Below are 14,374 nucleotides of genomic sequence, written 5' to 3' on the forward strand. Positions count from 1 at the left end.
CGCCCAGCTACAAGCAGTCGCAGAACTGAGGGATAGTAAGGGACGAGATTGGTATTTTCGAAGATGGCTCACTTTACATCTTACAACAGAGGCTTGAATGGACCAAGTCTGGCTTTTTAATAGACTTCCTCATTGGGTAATCCAAGATTCGGCCCAGGATTCCTACACTTTACATCTCGAATCCTGTAGTCCCTAACCGATCTAGAGTAGTGTTAGTTGAGGTATAAGGTATTCGATGACGATTCTAGATCGTAGATATCTTTCTAACGACCTGCCATCATTCTGCCATTGGTAGCATTCCACAAGTGGGACACCGCGAGCCCCTCAGCCCCTGAGCCCCTGAAGTCCTCAAGCCTCCTGAAGTGGTCAGATTGCAATAGCGAAACCCGCCATTCCACATTCGACCTCCCGGAATACAACGCAATACTGCCGATACCTTCCCTTGACAGGACTTATCGAGGCGAGGCTCACTTTCGTAGCTTGTATACGGACTTGGCGCCAGGAGGGCTCCCCGTGATTTGTTACAATCAAGGCTTCCTTTATTCTCTTTCCAACCAATATTTGGTTCTGCCTACTATTTCGACATCGCCGTACTATACCCCAAAGGGTTCAAGGTCCCTTCATACATCATGGCCCTTGGAATCCTTGAAGTCCGCCACCTTTTCCCCATGAATCTTCTCCTGCTCCTCCATGGCGACGTCTGCCGGGATACGGTCCGGTGTCGAGTTGACGAGGACGATCATGGGGCCGAGACAGGCTCCCATCAGGGCGAAGGATACAATACTAGGTTTGGCGTTAGTAACGTTTGGTAACCTTTTGCAGGCGGCCCTGCCCCGGTTTCGGGATAGGGATTGGTGGGAGAACTTACAAACCGATCAAAGGGCTGGTCTTGATCTGCGTGTTCATCCCGTATGAAATCGCCTGTCCAATCGCCTCGAGACATCGGAATGCAGCACCGTTGCGTACGTTGGCTGGATGATACTGTCAGCAAAACGAGTTCTTCGTAATTCATACGCGGATAGAGCTAGAATCAACTCACCCTGAGCATCCGTAGCAAAGGAAGAAAGCAGCCAGTACATGTACGACTGCGACAGGGGTCCCGTCGTCTGCACCAGGAAGTACGGCAAAAAAGCGGTGGGGTACAGCGAGTCCTCCCAGTCGATGTGGCCCGGGTCGTGCTGGTTGAAGCGGACCTGCATGATGATGGACCAAATGTAGACGCCCGCGTTGAGGATTACGACGGTGAACAGGCCGATCTGCGCGCGGCGGCGCTGGCTGACGCCCTTGAGGTCGAGGATGAAGCCGAGGCCGAAGCATCCCACGCTGTTGGTCAAGAGTCGTTAGCAGCTGGCCGTATCACAAGAAGGCGCAAGGTTCTCGGGAGGCACTTACATGCAGAAGAAGGGCGAGATCAGTGAGGAGAGCGCCCTCGACCGGGTCGTGAAGTAGATGCTGAGATAGGTAGACCAGGTGCCGCTGTAGAAGAAGGACCACAGCGCCCACAGGGCCGAGAGCAGGATGAGCCGCGACGACATGGTGAACTTGATCAGCTTGAACTCGTCACGCGTCCGCAGCTTCTCCGAAACGAGGATGCGTGTCCCGTCGGACCGGACTACCTTTTCAAGCGGGGAAAGCAGGAAGGCGAAGGGTAGACTGTCACGCCGATCAGTTAGTACAAAAGTGGTTTGAGGATTGGTTCTCTCTCTGGTCACTTACGCCAGGCACTGGATGATGATGAAGGCGACGTAGGTGTCAGGCGTAATACCCCCGCTGGCGCCTTTCTGGTGGTTCTTCGACAAGCTTAGGAGAAACGGTCAGTCGCTACAGTACTGGATAACAAAAGCAAAAAAGGGGGGAACTCACTTGATAGCACCTCCCACCAGCTGCCCCAAATTCCGCGACACGATCCACAGCGCCAAGTACTTGCCGCGCGCCCTCGTGGGCGCGAGCGACATGATGGCGCCTGACTCGGCGACGTACCAGCAGCCGGTGCCGATGCCGGTGATGAAGCCGCCGAGGATCAGGTACCACTGGTTCCCGAACGCGCTGTTGCAGTAGTAGGAGGAGCCCCGGATCGGGAAGGACATGGCGCCGATCACGAGGGCCCATTTGACGCCGAGCTTGTTGACCAGGGGGCCGCCGATCAGGCAGACTGCAGACACGTTAGTCAGCTGCTGTGAAATCTGACAGACGCAGTTTTGAGCAGGGGGCTCACCGAGTGCGAGCATAGCATAGTTGATCGCGGTACTGATTGGGAGATGTCAGTCGCTGTGATTTGTTCTGATTACTCATGGCACTGCCATTGACAAACGACGTACGCAATATTAGACGTCTGAGGCGTCGCCAAACCGCCACCGCCGAGCCCAGCGATGGCGTCCGACATGGCCGGCCCGCAGAAGGCCTGAACGCTGAGCAGCATCATCTGGGTCAAGCTGTGCTTGTAGAAACGCTTCCACCGCGGTACCGTCTTGCGGTACTCGTCCATGTCCATGGCCTCGATCGTGACGTCCGGGTTGGGGTCGACGGGAATGGTGCCCTGCCCGCGCAGGGCGTCGTCGTTACCGTCCGCGTGGGTGTTGGGGGGCGCGGTGTCGAACTTGGACATCTTGAGGTTTGCCCGCACTCGGGGAAACGATGACTAGTGGGGAGAAGACTACACACAGATAGTTGTAAAGGGGAAAGGGAGAAAAGGAGGCGCGATGAGAGTAGAGTTGCTGATACCACGATGGGAGCTGGTGATGGCAGATGATTATATACCCGAGGCCTATCATCTAGATGCCTGCGTTGTATCCGAGGACGACGACGTATGCAGCTCAGATCTTCCCCCAGGAAAGTGGATGCCAAGCTTATCTACGGGACAATCCCTACTATCTGTGTGTCCCCATTCTCGGAGCTGGGGTAAATGGAGCTGGATGTGACGACGGTGGATCCAGGTTCTAACATTCGGGAGGAATAGTATAGCTTAGACCTACTCTAACTCGCAGCCGACAGGCAGCTGACTCCGATATCTACCGCGCTATGTAGATGGATATTGCGTGGTTGCATTGGAGGGCTTGGGGTGAGTGGGGGCCCTGGGGGTGGAGGCAGTGGTATCGATTAATAGCATACGAGACAGAGTGCTGGGACTGGGACTGGGACAGAACCTGGAGTCTAGCGCCATATCACGAGATAGGTCGTTTACCGGCCACATGGTATCAGGGGCTTGACTCGTTCGAGCAATGATAGCAGTCTTGCTGTTGCTTCTTTCTGCGCTCCGGTAAACGCCCCGAGGCGGCAACGTCCAATTAATCCAAGAAGGGGTAAGCCTGGAAGCTAGGCGGGGTGCCGCAGCGAACATGCACCCGAATCCAAAGTCTAAATCGTGACGAGGCTATACCATTTCCGGTAACTGTAGCAGTTCAAAGCCAACGCCAACCGCGACAACTCCGGGCATCGTCACGCGAAACATCAAGTTATCGATTTGGCCAAAGAGATAGCCAATAGAGACGATTGGATATTGATAACCTCAATTGGCGTGACACATCTTCTGAACTATCAAGCCAATTTTCCATTGACCCGGAGCGCAGCAAGCTGCGATGAAAGAAGCGAGGAAGCGAGAAAGTTGGTCTCATCTCTGTTGACCTAACTGGATATAGACTAGCTTCGGGCACTTGCCGACTCTTGACTCAACCTCATGTCAAAGAACCTGAACATCATCACCACCAGGCTTGTCGCGACAGACGCTACCAGGGCGCGAATGATGTGCCAAAAGCGATAGAAATAACCAACTTACTCTGATACGAATAGTCCAAGGCAGATTACTCACTGCTTTACCTGATGATCTTGCCTCCTTCGGGATCGAGATACGTTGGTATCGGGTCGCATCGGTGAAGGGCCGGTGGAGTTGGAGGCTCTCATCATCCAGGATTCCCCGCCAAGATCCACCGTCCTACGATCCACCGGTCCACGGCCAACACTGCAGCATGGCCCCTTCAAGATAAACCAATTAGTCAACAAGCATCGTCACTCCGAGACATTCGCTCGTCGCTTGCCATTTCTTCCTTCCTCTTGCTCGTCCCCTTTTCTGCCCAGTGGAAAATCATGGACTGACCATCGTACCACCCCGATGTCATGGTTCCTTGCGGTCTCGCTCCTATGTTTGCTTTTCCTGCTTAAATACGCCGTCTCGAATTGGACAAGCACTCGCCTTTACAAGACTGATAAGTCATCTCAGACCGTCGACCACTGCCATCACAGTTGTTTGGAGAAGGGCAGTCGCACTCACACCAACGACACCATGGCAGAGTCACGAAAGACCACCAGGGTCATCGTCGTGGGCGGCGGCGGCACCATCGGCTCGTCCACGGCCCTGCACCTCCTGCGGTCCGGATACACGGCCTCCAACATCACCGTCCTGGACACCTACCCGATCCCCTCGGCCCAGTCGGCCGGCAACGACCTGAACAAGATCATGGGCATCCGGCTGCGGAACCCGGTCGACAAGCAGCTCAGCCTCGAGGCCCAGGACATGTGGCGCCACGACGACCTGTTCAAGCCCTACTTCCACAACACGGGCCGGTTGGACTGCGAGGGCACGGAAAAGGGCATTGCCGCGTTAAGGGAGCAGTACCAGTCCCTGCTCGACGCCGGCGTGGGGCTCGAGAAGACGACCGAGTGGCTCGACGACGAGGACGCCATCCTGGCCAAGATGCCGCTGCTGGAGCGCGACCAGATCAAGGGCTGGAAAGCCATCTTCAGCCAGGACGGCGGCTGGCTGGCCGCGGCGAAAGCCATCAACGTCATTGGCGAGGAGCTGAAGCGCCAAGGCGTCACTTTCGGCTTCGGCGGCGCGGGCTCCTTCAAGAGGCCCCTCTTCCCGCCCGCGGACCGGACCGTCTGCATCGGCGTCGAGACGGTCGACGGGACCAAGTACTACGCGGACAAGGTGGTCCTGGCCGCGGGCGCGTGGAGCCCCGCGCTCGTGGACCTGGAGGGGCAGTGCTGCTCGAAGGCCTGGGTGTACGCGCACATGCAGCTCACACCAAAAGAGGCGGCCGAGTACAAGGGCTGCCCCGTCGTGTACAACGGCGACCTGGGCTTCTTCTTCGAGCCCAACGAGCACGGCGTCATCAAGGTGTGCGACGAGTTCCCCGGCTTTACGCGCTTCAAGCCGCACGTGCAGCCGTACGGCGCGCCCCGGCCGCACCGCGTCTCGGTGCCCCGCTCGCACGCCAAGCACCCGACCGACACGTACCCGGACCCGTCCGAGCAGAGCATCCGGCGGGCCATCTCGGCCTTCCTGCCGCGGTTCCAGGAGAAGGAGTTGTTCAACCGGGCCATGTGCTGGTGCACCGACACGGCCGACGCGGCGCTGCTGATCTGCGAGCACCCCCGGTGGCGCAACTTCATCGTGGCGTCGGGTGACAGCGGCCACTCGTTCAAGCTCCTGCCGAGCATCGGCAAGCACGTGGTCGAGCTGGTCGAGGGCCGGCTGGCGGAGGATCTAGCCGAGGCGTGGCGGTGGCGGCCGGGGCAGGGGGATCCGTTGAAGTCGAGGCGGGCGGCTCCGGCGAAGGATTTGGCGGACATGCCTGGATGGAATCATGATAATAAGGCGCAGGCCAAGTTGTAGAGGGAGCGAGGTGCGTTGAAAACTCAACTAGTTGATAATAATACCGATTCTTCGCATCTGTGGCAGTACAGTACATCACCTAACGGTATGACAAGAATGAGACATTCTATTTTCTGTATAGATGTGCATTTGGTTGTATTACCCCACTAGTATGGGAGTGAATGCAGCTAGCTATGACACTGGACTACGTTGAATACACTCAACCGATCTTTATTTAGGCCGGATCAGTCACTCAACTCCATACTGCACAAACGAAAACATTAACCAAACCCCACAGCTGTGCATCTATCCGAGCGATCTCAGCGAACCTAGGCAGCCGTCGGCGCGGCGGCGTCGTTGACCCAGTTGGTGGTGGGCCGGTCCGGGTAGATGTAGGAGGTGCTGCAGGACATGGGGGGGCACGGGTAGCCGCAGAAGTAGTCCATGATGGCCGTCCGGGCCGGGCTCGGGCAGCCGGGCAGGTTGTCGTAGACGGTGCTGAGCTTGAGGCAGGCGATCTGGGTGCTGGTGCAGGTCGGGCAGACGGCCACGGACGTGACGATGGGGCACGGAGTATAAGGGGTCGTGGTTGGAGAGGGGGGGAGCGTGGCGATGGTGGTTATTTCAGGCTGGTCGGCTGCTACCGGGGAGGAAAGGGCGAGGCCGACGGCGCTAGAGGAGTGAAGCTTAGTTTGAGTACAACACCTTCTTGTTCCTTGTATAGGGGCGACGGGGTGATTACGTACCAGGCAAGGGCTACTAGTCGACTAGAGTTCAACATTTTAAGAGGGGATTGGGACGTTTGTCAAATAGTCACAAGAGTTTTGGTTCCTAGGGCGGTCGTCTTATCTTTCTTAGATTCAGCAGTAGGCGTGTAGAAGCAACACCCGAAGGAGATCAACGAGCTTATATAGCTTTGGATTAGGTAACCATCGCCAGATGAATTCCGTGTGAAGCCCAGAGCAGACTACGGCTTACATCCGAGCCAGCCAATGGGATTAGAGAAATGACGATTCAATGCCGCTGACGATAGCAATCCGCGTCTAGCGGGATCTCCACGTTTGTGCATATTCGTATTAACACCTAAGGAGTTGTCTCTTCCGGTTATGATTCGGGACGTCAGCACAGTACTTGGTCCCTACATAATATCCCTCAATTGCGCAATCGGGTCGCATAGCGTGCGTCAAAGCGCACCTTCATCATCGTCCGGACCGGACTGCCAAGGGGCCGGATACAATACTTGCCTCGTATTTCCACCTATACGATAGCGAACCTCCCACGATGCTCGGGTGCAGCTGTGCCAAGTAGTGTGGGCCGCGAGACCGTTTGGATACGAGAGCTGACGGTAAAGCCAAGACCTACCCCAGGCCTTACCCGGCAACCTTGCTTCCTGAGGCACAGCCATAATGAGGTTGCTTACTTGAGCCTCCTTTTAGCTCTGTTATTATGGGATGACATGTGTGTCAACCCAGAAGACAGGTTTCCTGGATCCGCGTCACGCATACTCGAGTTGCAATAAGGATTCAAATGGCCAAGTGATGTATTGTGTGTACTGTAATGACTGTAGTCCTGTCTAGATTATGCGACATTTTCAGCGCACCGGGCGTTGCACAAGCCTAGACAGTAAGAGATGAAAGCTCGTTCTTAACAGTGGGTTCTCACGCCTCCATGGGGGGATACGAACCTCCCCAGTCACTTCATGAGGGGAAGGGAGCGCAACAAACAACAAAGTTTGTGGCACAGGCACCTGCTTTAGGAAACCTTTCTGCCCTCCATCTCAACGTCCTTGTTCGCCTTGATGAGGACCGTACCCAGGGGCGGGCTTCCTTCGACGTCTTCGTTCCTGCGTTCAAGGGAGACGCACCCGATGCCAAGGTCCCGGCAGGTCGACTTGGCCTTCTCGATGATGTCGCCCATGGCCCGACAGGCCCCTGGCATGACATCAGGGCGGGGAAGGCTGAGGAAGAGCTTGACGTCCGTCATCTGGGAGTCCCGGATAGACTGCTCCCATCGGTCAAACTGTTGGTTGAAGTCCCCGTTGTCGGGGTTGGCGGCGCTGACGTGCGCCAGGATCTTGTCGGTCCCCCCATCCTGGTTGGCCGTACCCACTGCGGCGGCGCCGATGCAAGTGGACAAACCGAAAGTGTAGAGCTCGTCGTTGGCGTTAGCACTGGCGACCGTGCCCTGGTCGACAGTTTCGCGGGCCCGTTTGTCTAGGGGTTTTGGTTACAACGTTGACAACGCTGGAACCCCTGTGGCGGCTCGGGATTAGGAGCACGTTTGGCCCAGAATGACGGGAATAGACCTACCGGGGTACCTTGATGAGTTCTGCAGTCGAAGAGGTGACCAACAGAGCGGTCACGAGGACCTTGAAGAAGTTCTTGAACAACTGCATCTTGTCCAAGGGTGTGAAGAATCTCGTTTAGCTCCTCAGTGGCGGGCTTTCTGAACTAACTTGGATAGTGGGAAGTATAAGGGTTTGATACGAGCAGCGGTTGAATGTAAGCAGCTCTGGGGGGCGACGAACGTACCTTTTATAGGCATCAAGCGTCTATTCATCTTTGGCCGTTCCATAATGTATAACATCCTGCACAATAGCGCCAAGGGATCCTTCTAGCCTATCTAGTCAAACTTTTATTAGGACATACGACGCATCGTTCGATCTACGCACCAAGAGATGCCTTATTGCTAGTAAGAGCCAAGCTATAGTCACGCCAAGTATCATCATTGTTTCCCCGATCAGTGTAAGGCTACCGGAGGTTTTCCTCCAAGGCTGAATGCTATAGCCTCAAGTGAATCAAAACAATGCAGGCTTCCACTAAGCTGTAAGATTATTGTGGGCATGTAGTGTAAGTTCGTGCTCACTGCCTAGAGCTGATGCCTGGTCACATGTATAAATAGCGCATGATCGACAGTTTCTGGAGTCGAAAGATGTTCCGCGGAGAGAAATCGTTCCCAAACAGGAAAAAGGACTTACAGATATAGACAGTGGTTTCAACATATAGAGGGCTCGGACATCGATGGGATGGCTGTACAGATGACGCGTTACGGAAGTGAGATGACATCATCGTTGCACCAGCAGGCTCGCCATCCGCTTACGGGCCATAAGCCATGGGCGGTAATAGATAGGGGCTTCAAATCCATCACCCGAATCTGGACACATTTGGTTCTTTCACACCACTCAAACTTTTCGCAGCACCCAGAGCATTAAACATCAGGAACGATGTCTCCAGCCTATCCAACATCGCTGTTTGAGGCAGCAACCATTTCTGCCATGCCGAGAGACAATGCTTTTCACTTCTTCCCCAAGGTTCCAACCGAGCTACGCAGGCTTATTTGGACAATCTGCCTTCAACAGCAACGCATCATCACGATTAAAATCGTCCCCGACACCGGGTCCGACGACGGATATTTCGTCGAAGCACAAAGGAGTTATCGGCATAGCAAGATTCTCCGCGTGTGCCGTGAGGCCAGGACGGCGGCGCTCGAGTTCTTCAGCCTCCGCATCCCGTGTGCCAATCTCGATGCCCGCGTCCCGTTGTATTTCAATCCCGAACTTGACGTCTTGTACGTAGACCAAGAGAAATACGACGGCCTGGGCTGGTTTGTCGACCTTCTTCCCAAGCTGGCGACATATGACTCCCGGGGCGTCGGCGTCCTCAACCTAGCCACCAATCGCCGCGTGTTGAGCCCGATGTCGGATTTGGACAGGGAGCTATCGAAATTGCCGTCTCCCAAAAAGGCGGCGTTTACACAGACAGCCTCCCGCTTGCGGCGTTTGTGGGTCGTGGTCCTCGAAAACTCCAACACTCGGGCCATGGGCGGTGGCTTGAGCTGGCTCGACACGACGGTCCACCACAACCGGGCCGTCCCGGTCTTCCCGCTGCTCCAGACGTTCACCCGGCTCCCGGCAGATCCTCGCCCCATTGAGCGGGACCTCAGGAACATTGGCACCTTCTACCACCCGCAGGGACTGGTGGACGGGTGGCGACAGCTCGAAAAGGAGCTCGGGATCAGCCGGGCCAAGGGGCAGTCGCCGCTGGAGCTGCAGGTACTGCTGGCCGTGGACGCGACGAACTCGTCCGAGTACCGGAAGCCCATTGTAGATCGCGCTTCGGCTGAGAGATTCGTCGAGAATGAGGAGAGGTGGTTCCGTGAGGATGTTTGTACCATGTTTGACGTACCAGTTCCCTACTGGGGAAACTACCTGGACAAGGAAGAGTGGGAGGGCCTGAGGCAAAGCCTCCCAGACGCCGTGGGGTTCTGGCTGTTCCCGGCGGATGCGTTTGGCCACTTCCCCAAGAACGGCACTACTCCAATAAAGAGGGTGAGAGACTTGAGGGATCACCCACCGGAGCTTTGCGTATTTGATATGCGCTAGAATAGTGAATATGACATTTCCTGCACTACCCAGAGACGCGAGTATCCCAGTTGGCCATAGTCGAGAGCAGCTCCGCTCCGCCACGGTGGCCTCCCTTAGCTGGGATATCGCACAATGCGTGTTTTGGAATCAGCCAGCAGGGCACCGAAGTAACTCTCGTCCCAGGCGTTGGTTGGATTTGAACAATGTCGGGGATGGAGTTAAGGCGGACTTTAAAGGCGTGGCTGCGCAGTATCCAAACTAACCTTGCATTTCCGGCGACGGTTTGATTGGAGGGCATACGTAATGTCCGTCGCGATGCCTCGGCTTGTGTAACATCAACGTCGCCGAAATGTACCGGTCGTTTTTGCCCCCAACAAGTATTTGTATCACAGGATGAAACCACTAGGTTGATCCTACCTTTGTTGATGGTTAAATAAGAAACCGGTTGTTGACGAAACCTTTTGCTGATTTCACCGTCATCACGACCACCCACCATCAAACACGACAGATTGTCGAGAGTCCCTACTTCCCACGAAAATGGCGTCCAAGGCATCGCCAGGCCGCCTCTTGCGCCTGACCCTCCAGGTGTACCGCAACCAGGCCAGCAGCATCGAAGAGCGGGAGAAGTTTGCCCGCGACTATCTAGCTAAGGCCGCTGCCCTTCATGCCAAGAACGGCATGGAGATGTATCAGCAGGTGTACACGCCGGTGGGCTACCGCAACGGACTTGATGAGATGAATCGTCGCAGCAACCGCGGCTGGACCATCGACGTGAGTCTCTCCCTGGCTTTATCCAAGTCGTAGCTTCCCTCTCCATCTGACCATAGTATCAGGATCATGATGTAACCGTCGAGTTCTACTTCCGCAACTTTGCCGAGCCGAACAAGGTGAACACGGACCCTGAGTTCCAAGATCTGCAAGCTTCCGAGGGGCCGTACGTCAACTTGGTTCATACAGTGGTCACGTTGGGCTGGGTCGAGAAGTATGTGGATGGCGGTGACGTCGTCAACATTGGCGAGGACGGAAAGTCTACCTATCCTCCTTGGTCCGAGCTCAACGACTTGTCCACAGCCTTTCCAGCACGACCAGCCGAGGGAGCAACGTACTCACTGAGCGAAGAGACCAAGGATGGTGCCGAGGCGAAGTAGTCATCACTTGCAGTGGTAGCGATGGTGGAACCGCCGCCGTTGCACATTTCCTTAGCTGACCAAGTCACGAAGTTACATCTCTTAATCTATCTGTCGCTGCTCTGATCATGTGTGCTTGCAAGAGAACCCAATGCATGAACTTCGTGTATGGCGACCCGATAGCACAAGCCTACGTCAAACTTCGAACAATTTCCCACAAGAATAGATCTACTACACAATGGCCCGCAATAGAATATCCACAGCCAAAGTGGTTGAAAGAATGGTAGCCGGGCAAGCTGCATCTTAGGTTTCAAAGATTTGCATTAAACTTGGCGGAGATAGTGTGTAAACAATCCAGGGAGGACCCGGGGGCCTTTTCGAAACCTCAAACGGCTTTCACTGATCGATATGCACGGTGGCGTAAGGGGTGGTCTGTGTTGAACTGTTTCCATCCTTACCTCTGTGGCTCGTATTTAGGCGAGACATGTAGCCCTTGGGCTTCCCGCGTTGGACGTGAACCTGTTCGACGGATCGGCACAGGTTTATAGACCCTGGATACGACCTGTCAGTTAGTGATCGCCGTTAGCGGACTTATGATACTATTTCCGAGAAAAGGCTGAACCAATGCGAAGAACAACCAACAACCAACAACCAACAACCGAGGCGCTCTTTCTTATCAAATCTGTACACTCGCAGACATCAGTTTGATCTCGCAGGCACTACAAGACTAGGATGTAGTTATCAAAGCCAAACAAGCGGTAGGGATATCATCTCGGGGTTCCTTTCTCCCTAAATCCTCTTGCCAGCTCGTTCGCATCGCACGTTCTAGATATCTATTTGAAAACTGTCCTCCTGACACCAACATTGAATATATCATTCTTTCCTAAGTAGGCACTGGAAGATGTCTCAACAAGCACTTGGCCAAGACCTTGGCAGACAACGGGCTGATGGTGGCGCCCTGTTGTCCGGCCCCCAGCCTGCCACTATCCAGCATCCCACCCAGCCGGCTCCACCGCACATATTGCAACCAGCCGCGAAAGGATGGAGGTACTGGGCCATCTTCCCACCCCTCTCCATTGCCACCTTCCTTGTCGGGCTGGATTCAACGGTCATCTCTTCTGCGCTGCCTCTCATCACTCCGGATCTTCAGGCCGGAGAAAACTATGTTTGGGCTATCAATGGTTACCTGCTTACATCGTACGTGTATCACTCTCCCCGTCTCAAGTACCGCACGGCGATTACTGACATCATACAGAACTGCCTTCCTGCCCCTCTGGGGCCAGTTGTCGCAGGTGCTGGGTAGGCGGTGGCCCACCATGGTAGCCATCGTAATCTTTGTACTCGGTTCTGGCATAAGCGGCGGTGCTACGTCCACTGCCATGCTCATCGCTGGCCGTTTGGTCCAAGGTCTCGGTGGTGCGGGCATAACTGCCATGACCTAACTGATCATCAGCGATCTCGTCTCCCTGCGTGAGAGGGGGAAATACATCGGGGTCATCTACGCTGTCTTCGGCTTGGGCACAGCCGTAGGCCCTCCCATTGGAGGTGTCATCGCCCAGTATTCCAGCTGGAAATGGCTTTTCTGGCTGAATCTTTCAGTCGGAGGTGTGACTCTCCTGGCCCAATTCTTCTTTCTCCAGATAATCTTCGTCAGATGTTTGTCTCTGCAACAGAGGCTGCGTCAGATCGACTGGATAGGCAACTTTCTACTCGTCGCATCCGTTGTGTCGATCCTGATAGCACTCTCGTGGGCAAACACCCGGTACGAGTGGAATGACTATCAGATTATTGTACCCCTCGTCATTGGTTTTGTTGGGGTCGGCTTTTTCTTTCTCTACCAATCCTCCAAGCTCTGTGTTCAGCCGACCATACCTCCGCGCATGTTTAGCAACCTCACCAGCACCACTGGCCTTATTTGCACCTTCTTGCAGTCGATGCTCACCATGTGGAGAGTTTACTTCCTTCCAGTCTACTTCCAAGCCGTCACGCTAGCTTCGGTCTCCAGATCGGGTGTTTTGTTGTTGCCAACCATACTCTTTTTTTTGTGCTTTTGCTTTTCGACTCATACCAGCGCAGGCCAGCAGAAGCAAGTGACTCAAAACCGAGCAAACCCAACACATATCGACTCAAAAAGGAGGTATTATACCCCAATACCCCCCCAGACTCTAAAAACATACTCATCGGGATTCCGGCGGCTATCCTGTCTGGACAAATCCTGGCGCGATATGGAAGTACAAACCCATCCATATATCTGGCTTCGCCATCGCAACCATGGCATCTGGGTTGTACATCGATTTCAACACGGATTCATCCCTGGCCAAAATCGTAATATACCAAATCATTGCCGGCATCGGTGGCGGATGCCAACTCACCACCATGCTTCCATCGGTCCAGGCAAGCCACCCACTCCAGCTTATTGCGCCAGCTACTTCGACCTGGGCTTTCATGCGCGCTTTGGGAAACGTCTGGGGCATCGCCATTCCTGCCGCCATTTTCAATAGTCAGATGGACTCCCGGCTAAGATACATCTCAGACTCACGTGTGCGCGGGCTCCTCTCCGGCGGAGACGCGTATGCTCATGCTTCTTCGGACTTCATTTTGTCTTTAACCCCTGGGATTCAGCAAGAAGTGGTTGACGCCTACCAGGGTGCGCTGAAGGTCGTTTGGGAGGTATGCCTGGCCTTCAACGCGCTGGGCCTTATCCTGATATGTTTCGAAAAGGAGATCCAGCTGCGCACAACTGTCACCTCTGAACACAAGCTGAAAGAAAAGACAAAGACGACAGACGATGAGTCGGGTCCCAAAACAGCACAAGAGCCACAACATAGCTAGATTGTACCACGGTCTCCCGACAATGTCCCGCTTTATTGAGAATGGTGATTTCGTTGGGCGTCATGGACAGTTCGATCTAGTTATTCGTAATGAGGAAGGAATCGTATTTACATCTGCTTTTTGTTTCTGTTTGAGCTAGATCGAGTCGTGTTTTTGGTGTAGCCCGAGAGAATCATAGCGATGCTTTTTATTTCTTTATTTCCTTCCTTTCCGTACTGCTGGGCGATCTACAACATATCACCCAATAGATGCCGTACATATCCCACGTTCTGACTGGCGTCATCGTCAGCCTTGTTAGTAACCACACGATTTACCTGGTACCCGAGGACGCCTACTTGAGGTATGTGGCGTAATGGCCACTTGCCATAGAATGATGTAGGACGAGGAAGCGAGACCGCCAAGTGTCCAGGGAAGGTATTGCGTATGAGATATTGATTAGTTTATGAAAGAACGTTCGGCATC

At 54.6% G+C, this 14,374-nt stretch overlaps 8 protein-coding genes across 8 annotated transcripts; 5 read left to right on the plus strand and 3 right to left on the minus strand.

Annotated features, from left to right (window-relative positions):
• Window positions 1-626: 626 nt before the first annotated feature.
• On the minus strand, window positions 627-2,605 carry PG997_014101 (MFS general substrate transporter; the record flags this gene model as incomplete). The annotated part of the gene is made up of 8 exons (XM_066818415.1): window positions 627-783; window positions 869-971; window positions 1,040-1,323; window positions 1,393-1,653; window positions 1,717-1,800; window positions 1,864-2,152; window positions 2,216-2,247; window positions 2,319-2,605. Coding segments are annotated over 8 exons (1,497 nt in total), but the record flags the coding sequence as incomplete, so codon positions are not given.
• Window positions 2,606-4,276: 1,671 nt separating this feature from the next.
• PG997_014102 (uncharacterized protein) lies at window positions 4,277-5,611 on the plus strand (the record flags this gene model as incomplete). The annotated part of the gene is made up of 1 exon (XM_066818416.1): window positions 4,277-5,611. One exon carries the CDS (start codon window positions 4,277-4,279, stop codon window positions 5,609-5,611), a length of 1,335 nt encoding a protein of 444 aa, XP_066664108.1.
• Window positions 5,612-5,919: 308 nt separating this feature from the next.
• On the minus strand, window positions 5,920-6,371 carry PG997_014103 (uncharacterized protein; the record flags this gene model as incomplete). Its single annotated transcript, XM_066818417.1, has 2 exons — window positions 5,920-6,262; window positions 6,337-6,371. The coding sequence occupies 2 exons, from the start codon at window positions 6,369-6,371 to the stop codon at window positions 5,920-5,922; spliced, it is 378 nt and encodes a 125-aa protein (XP_066664109.1).
• A 971-nt stretch (window positions 6,372-7,342) lies between these two features.
• PG997_014104 (uncharacterized protein) lies at window positions 7,343-7,985 on the minus strand (the record flags this gene model as incomplete). Its single annotated transcript, XM_066818418.1, has 2 exons — window positions 7,343-7,774; window positions 7,908-7,985. The coding sequence occupies 2 exons, from the start codon at window positions 7,983-7,985 to the stop codon at window positions 7,343-7,345; spliced, it is 510 nt and encodes a 169-aa protein (XP_066664110.1).
• An 828-nt stretch (window positions 7,986-8,813) lies between these two features.
• On the plus strand, window positions 8,814-9,971 carry PG997_014105 (uncharacterized protein; the record flags this gene model as incomplete). Its single annotated transcript, XM_066818419.1, has 1 exon — window positions 8,814-9,971. The coding sequence occupies one exon, from the start codon at window positions 8,814-8,816 to the stop codon at window positions 9,969-9,971; it is 1,158 nt and encodes a 385-aa protein (XP_066664111.1).
• A 519-nt stretch (window positions 9,972-10,490) lies between these two features.
• Window positions 10,491-11,101, plus strand: PG997_014106 (uncharacterized protein; the record flags this gene model as incomplete). The annotated part of the gene is made up of 2 exons (XM_066818420.1): window positions 10,491-10,724; window positions 10,787-11,101. The coding sequence occupies 2 exons, from the start codon at window positions 10,491-10,493 to the stop codon at window positions 11,099-11,101; spliced, it is 549 nt and encodes a 182-aa protein (XP_066664112.1).
• Window positions 11,102-11,981: 880 nt separating this feature from the next.
• Window positions 11,982-12,522, plus strand: PG997_014107 (DNA repair protein RAD50; the record flags this gene model as incomplete). The annotated part of the gene is made up of 2 exons (XM_066818421.1): window positions 11,982-12,277; window positions 12,336-12,522. The coding sequence occupies 2 exons, from the start codon at window positions 11,982-11,984 to the stop codon at window positions 12,520-12,522; spliced, it is 483 nt and encodes a 160-aa protein (XP_066664113.1).
• Window positions 12,523-13,351: 829 nt separating this feature from the next.
• Window positions 13,352-13,912, plus strand: PG997_014108 (major facilitator superfamily domain-containing protein; the record flags this gene model as incomplete). The annotated part of the gene is made up of 1 exon (XM_066818422.1): window positions 13,352-13,912. One exon carries the CDS (start codon window positions 13,352-13,354, stop codon window positions 13,910-13,912), a length of 561 nt encoding a protein of 186 aa, XP_066664114.1.
• Between the last annotated feature and the right edge of the window lie 462 nt (window positions 13,913-14,374).

Source organism: Apiospora hydei, assembly GCF_038363865.1.
Source record: "Apiospora hydei strain CBS 114990 chromosome Unknown utg000009l_segment0_segment0, whole genome shotgun sequence".
Taxonomy (NCBI): domain Eukaryota; kingdom Fungi; phylum Ascomycota; class Sordariomycetes; order Amphisphaeriales; family Apiosporaceae; genus Apiospora; species Apiospora hydei.